General features: G+C 30.4%; 1 protein-coding gene across 1 annotated transcript; it reads right to left on the bottom strand.

Annotated features, from left to right (window-relative positions):
• Window positions 1-330: 330 nt before the first annotated feature.
• Window positions 331-6,342, bottom strand: LOC133300892 (laccase-7-like). The gene is made up of 6 exons (XM_061500474.1): window positions 6,253-6,342; window positions 5,843-5,994; window positions 5,331-5,575; window positions 2,107-2,235; window positions 815-1,768; window positions 331-521 (listed from the first exon to the last, which is right to left on the bottom strand). Exons 1-6 carry the CDS (start codon window positions 6,340-6,342, stop codon window positions 331-333), a joined length of 1,761 nt encoding a protein of 586 aa, XP_061356458.1.
• Between the last annotated feature and the right edge of the window lie 503 nt (window positions 6,343-6,845).

The raw sequence follows: 6,845 nt of genomic DNA, 5'->3' as shown, positions 1-6,845 counted from the left end.
TTGATCACTCTATTGGATTGTACTGTATGGTGAACATAGGAGATTGTTGGATATATTAATAATATAGTCCAATAGTATGTTCACATACAAGCTCAATAGGTTAAAACATGGCTATTTAGATCCATATGGGCTAGAGCCCAATAGCTTGCATTATCTCTAGGATTTTCCTAAGCTGGAGGTAACACTATTGAGCATTCTAAATTTGATGTCTCTTGATATAATTCTTCAATCACCTAAAAACCCTTCTCTCTCAATCTCATAATCTCCAACATATGTAGTTATTAAATTAACTTTAAATACTACAGATACATATAATGCAACTAGAAACATTTAAAGAAAACTGGTAGCGTTGTTGGTTTCGAACATAGACTTGTGCACTATGCCAATTCGATTGCATTTAGGCAGATCAGGAGGTGGTGGAGGGACTGAAGTTGAAGGAGTTGGTCCATTCTCAACCTCCAAAGCCATGTCTAGTCCCCATTCCATATGCTCATCAACATGGCAATGCACAAACCATATCCCTGCAAAATACATACCAAAAATGTATCATGACATTTAAGTGTGCTATATCAATCATATTCCAAGATTAGTTCATTTCATATTAAACTAACTTTACACAAACACTATTTTTCTCATCAATCGTTAATATGATTTAATCTAAGTAATACTCTTTCATATATATATATATATATATATATATATATATATATATATATCGGTTTATTGATTACCCAATTAATCTGATTCGAGCACTGTCGATTTCAGATTAATTTCTTCTATCAAGTTGAAGTGTAACTAATTAAATACAGTATACCTGGATTATTTGCTTGAAATCTAATGACGGCCCATCCTCCAGCAGGCACAGCAATTGTGTTGCGGAATTGAGGATTAATCAAATTATACTTAGTTTTATCAGTGGCATAGTTGAAATTCCCAAATCCTTGAGCCAAAACGTGGAAACTATAACCGTGAATATGCATGGGATGGTTTATCACATGAATAAGTGCCGTATCTTGAAAAACAATCTCCACCGTTGAATTAAACTTGAGTTTCTTCGTCATAGTTGATTTCCTTGCAAACATAACTTTGTAATCAATAAGTAGACTGTAATTCGTGAAGTCAAACAGATTCGGAGGGTAGTCAGGGAAATTCGCAGTGTAGACCCCACTCAAATTGTAAAAGAATGCTTCCAACGTAGAGTACCCTCTCGCTTTGGGGAACACAAAGGATTGATTATTCATGCTCGCAGAGAATTTGTTTTTATTTGGTCCCTCACATGAAACGTTCTTAGGACAACCATCTAAGCCCAATCCAACGGTGATTAGCATGTGCTCATCCACATTTTCAGGGACAGGGACCCAATGTGGGGCCCCCACTAGGCTTGTGATGTTACTGCAGAATGTGAAAGCGGTTAGTGTGTCGTTGAAGGCTGGTAGTTTTGGCATCACAGGCTTCGATATTGTTGCATTCTCGTAAACGACAATGCCACGAGTTGTCGTATTATCGAGCTTTGGCACACCAATACTATAAGGAGATGCAGCCATGTAGTACGAACCCACAACTTGGTTCGCTGTGAAAAGGACATCAGCACTTTGACCAGGGGCAAGGAAGATCACTTCGGTTAAATACGGTGCCGTATATGAAGCATCAACAGCAACAACTGTGAAGGTATGATTTGCTAACTTGAAGAAAAGATGGTTATCTATTGCAGCATTCACCATTTGTAGTAAGTAGGTTTTTCCTTGCGTCACGTTGATCTTGAATGTCTCTGAATTCATACACATTTAGAGCATGAGTTTACAAGTTAAAAAGAGTTACAAAGTGTTAAATAAATGGAATATGGTTGATATTAAAGTATATAAATGTAGGAATTAACTTTTCTCGTTATATCCTACGTATATATAAAAATTTGTGAGGGCCGTATGAGAGGATTATGTGAAAGAAGAGATAACAAAAATATGAGCTACACATACTTTTTATACTCTTTGTAGGAAATAAAATTATAACCTACAATACGAAAAATACTAATCCTGTAATCACACTTGAAATATTGGTAATTGAAACTGTGATTTTTATGCACAAGCATTATTCAAGGAGGTGAAATACGGTTTTGTGAACAATTGTAGAGATCGCCTGGCAAGCCATTGATGGTGTAAGCATTGGACAAGTTAGGACCATGGCCCACGTGAAGTGCTTCGATATCAATATCCACAACATTACCATTAAACCAGTCACCTGCATTTATAAAGAAGAAAAAAAGAAAAAAGAAAAACAAAGATTATCATCTATTCTTGTTAAGGGAAAAATTGCAATATTTTCATATAATTGCATCTATCTGTCTATAAAATAAAAGTTCTTCCTCTTCATGGTAACATAATATTTTCAATTGTTATGTAATTTCTTGCACTTCAATTATGTAACCAACTTGTTTAATTAATTATTTATTTCATTTTTGAATCGTTATTTTTTGATCTTTTTAAACTTTTAATTTTTTCCCCTACAGTTTTTCTTATTATAGATTTAATTCTAAACTTTTAAAATGAAAATATTCTTTATGAATTGAAATCCAAAATTGAAAAAATAATAATTTTTTCAATAAATTCTAATACGCAAATCAATTAGTAATATCCATATATTATTGGGCCTATTTTTAATTTATTCAGTTTCTTCTTATTAAACATATTATTTCAATCTATATGAAATGAGAAATTAAAATGTATAATTTATTAGAAACGTTTACTAGAAAAGTTTTTATTATTGACGGAATTTTTCAACGGAAAAAATTCCGTTGAAATTATTGACAAAATTTTTCACGAAATCTGTTTTTCGTCCAAAATTTCGACGGAAAACGAATTCCATCGTAAAGTTTTCGACGGAATTCAGGTTCCGTGAAAAGTTTTTGACGAAAAATGAATTCCGTCGAAAACTTTTGAAAAAAATAAATGAAAAAGAAATTATAAATGTACCCCTAATTTTTATGAAATACAAGATGCTCATTAAATGTAAATGAGATACTATGCAATTTGTACAACCAGATGTACAGACAATATGCATGGGATTGTTTAATTACAATATTGATTTTGGAATATGTATATTTTGTGGTAACTGTATTAAGTATTGTCGTCGAATGTTTTCGACGGAAAATGAATTTTGTCGAAAACTGTTGAAAAAATAAATGAAAAAAAAATTATATTTGTGGACTTTTCGATGGAATTCAGATTTCGTCGAAAGTTTTTGACGGAAAATGAATTCGGTCGAAAAATTAAAAAAAAAATGAAAAAGAATTATGTTTGTGGACTTTTCGATGGAAATCACATTCCGTGAAAAGTTTTCGAAGTAAAATGAATTCTGTCGAAAATTTTTGAAAATAAATAAATAATTATATTTGGTGAACTTCTCGACAGATAGAAAAATTAAAAGTGTTACATAAACAAATTAAAAGTGTTACATAACTAGATAAAAAAACCATATATCTGTTACATAAACAAATTAAAAGTGTTTCTTATTTATAATTCAAAACTTCTTATTTATTTTTTTAGTATATATTAGTAATATTTAATTTAAAATTTTTTAAATAGAAACTGAAAAATAAACTTAAACAAAATTCTTTAGATGTTTATACTTATCTCATAACAACACACACTAGGTTAAAGACTAGAAATGAATTAAAAAAATTAATTCGAAATAACAAACCACAATAATCTAATATACTAAAATTACTTTAATATTTAAATAAATATTTTACAGTATCGACTTAATAAATATATTTGCTTATACTATTATATATGTTTCATGTTTAACATAAATGTCATTATCCAACATGTATTAGTTATAATATTAAATATATTAAATATTTAAACTTGTACTAATAATAATTAAAAATTTATACATCAATGTAATTTACAAATAAAATGCTTATATTTCATAATAGTGAATTATATAAGAGCCTGTTTATTTGGGAAGAAAATCACATTTGCTGCTCGTGAAATAGGGATAATTTTTCGGTTGAAAAAAATAATAATTTTGAAAGCAATGAAAGTTTTTAAACTTTTTGATGAGTAAAATTGTATTTAGTTGTAAAGTCCATAAAATTCTTAAAAACATTATATATATATATATATGGGAAAAACATTTTTCAAGCAGCTTGAGATAAGTTTATCTCTGGCCACTCCAAAATTACGTCGTTTTGTTTATTTATTTCCTTATATTAATTGATTCGCTTTTGAATGGTTATGATTCGTTTTTTCTCTCTCTTCCTTTATCACCATTGATCAATCTTTGTACGGTTATGATTTACTAGCCGGAGATAAAGTTATCTCCGGCAACTTGAGAAATGATGAGCCCTATATATATATATATATATATATATATATATATATATAAGGGAAGGATATTGTGACAACCAAGTTGTGTTACTACCAAGTGACTACCAATCAATCTCACCGTTAGATCGATTATGTTGATCCAACGGTTATATTTATTTACATCTTTGTATGGTCATGATTCCTCATATTTAAAGTGAAAGCATTAAATATGGAAAATCATAACCATACAGAGGTGAAAATAAAATATAAAGTATTAAATTTGGGAAATCATGACCATACAAAGATGGAAATAAATATAACCGTTGGATCAATATAATCGATCTAACGGTAAGATTGATTGGTACTCACTTAGTAGTAACACAACTTGGTTGTCACAATATCCTTTCCCATATATATATATATCCCCAAAACCACGTCGTTTTATTTATTTATTTCCTTATATTAATTGATTCACCTTTGAATAGTTATGATTCCATTTTTCTCCCTCTTCATTTATCACCATTGATCCATCTTTGTACGGTTATGATTTAGTAGCCGGAGATAAAATTATCTCAAGCAACTTGAGAAACGATTAGCCCTATATATATGTGTGTGTATATATGTATGTATATATATGAGATATGATCCGTTTACAAACTTTTTTTGCAAATTACACTAAGTACGACCGGTTGTACAATGTACACTGCATGATTAAAGTATGACCGTTCGTACTTAGTGTAGTTTGTAAGAGTTTGTAAGCAAAAAATTTTGTAAATATAACCTGCCCATATATATATAGGGGTAGAATATTCTTACACTGGTGTAAGAGTTAGAAGTCTTACACATAATCTTAACTATTGATTCATTTGTATCTAATGGCTCACATCACTAAAAAATTTGAGCCCTTAGATAAAAATGAAATCAACGGACAAGATTAAGAGTGTAACTTATGTAAAACGATCCTGACTTATATATATATATATATATACCTTCAAGATATTCAACAGAATTAAGCGTTTATAGTACCTAACACTATTGGAACTTCATCGTAGGGTTGAGGAAATGGATAAGATTGACCCAACCGAGGACGAATGATGAAAGCACCATAAACAGTGGCTTGTAAATCAAATGCATGAGCATGCCACCATAATGTTCCCTCTTGTCCTGTGACGTTGAATTTATAGGTATAACTATTTCCAGGAAGGATTGGACACTGAGTTATATATTCGGTACCATCTGCCCAGGCACTAAAACGCTGAAACAATCCGTGCCTACATATGTAATTCAAAGTGAGTCATTTATTAAATGAAACAAATTTTTCAGTCATGTCACTGACCAAAATGTTTAAGGTTGTTTAATATAAAGGTTAAAGTAACTATGTATTCTACTCCAAACAAGTGGTCCATTTGTTAAATGGATCGTTATATACATCATATCCTTTAAAATTACAAAAAAGTGTTTATAGCAGCTGTTGACAAAAGATATCAAAATACTTTCTTCAAATTCTTGAAGGACAGTGTTATGAGGGGAGTGTTTACCAATGAATAGTGATATTGTAGGGTGACTGGTTGAACACGTGGACAATCACAGCGTCACCTTCTCGGACTTCTATGGTTGGTCCAGGGAGACTCCTATTAACTGCAACTATGACATGCTCATTGCACAAACGTTGTATATTCATATTTTGAACCTGCAACAAATGAAATTTCGAAAATATGAAAATCAACATGCAATTTTAATTATGTACCGTTCAGAAACTAGAGACATACAACCTCAGAAAAACATTTAATAACACTGCTTATAGTAGGTAGCTAAGCTGCAAGACTTTTTGTTCCTATTCAAGGAGGGCACAATTTACCAAAAACAAAACAAAAAACAAAAACAAAAAGTTATTATACTTAGGTTACAGAAAACGCGAAGTACATGCTAGTAGAGCATAAGAAAGTACATTGAAAGTGTATTCCACTGTAGAGGCAGAAGTGAAGCAACAAGCTAGTAGACCAAAAGTCCATGCCAGCGAAAACAAGAGAAACTTCATGTTCAACTGGGAAACCAAGAAAAAGGGCAAAGACATAAGCTTGTCTTTGGAATCAAATGTTGAGACTAGTTTATTTGGAAAACTATCTTTCCTCCCTTAGATATACTCATCCAAATTAGAGATGGCTTCCCATCTAAGATGTATGATGACAACTAACATTCTTTTCACAGTAAAAATCAAAGCTACCCCAGTGTGAATATTTGGTTAGACAAAGGGAAATTATGTCCTGCCTGAATATTATTTCTAAAAATAATTTTTTGGTTTTCTGAATAAAAAAATAAAAAAAACTCATTTGATAATACTCGTTTTGTAAAAAAAATAAAAAAATTAAAATTGTAAGTGTTTTTATTTTATTTTAAAATCAAATTTAAAGAACATGTCTAAGTTATCTTTATTTTATCTTTTGACTTTCAACTTTAAAAAAAATACATAAAATACATATTTCTCTAATTATTCTACAAAATCTTATATATTATAAAGGAAAACTATTTGTTAGAAAGTTT

Source organism: Gastrolobium bilobum, unplaced genomic scaffold, assembly GCF_033153095.1.
Source record: "Gastrolobium bilobum isolate Gb01-03AN ecotype WA unplaced genomic scaffold, APGP_CSIRO_Gbil_v1 utg8957, whole genome shotgun sequence".
Lineage (NCBI taxonomy): Eukaryota > Viridiplantae > Streptophyta > Magnoliopsida > Fabales > Fabaceae > Gastrolobium > Gastrolobium bilobum.
Note: the sequence above shows the minus strand (reverse complement) of the source record. Positions and strands in the feature narration are given on the sequence as shown.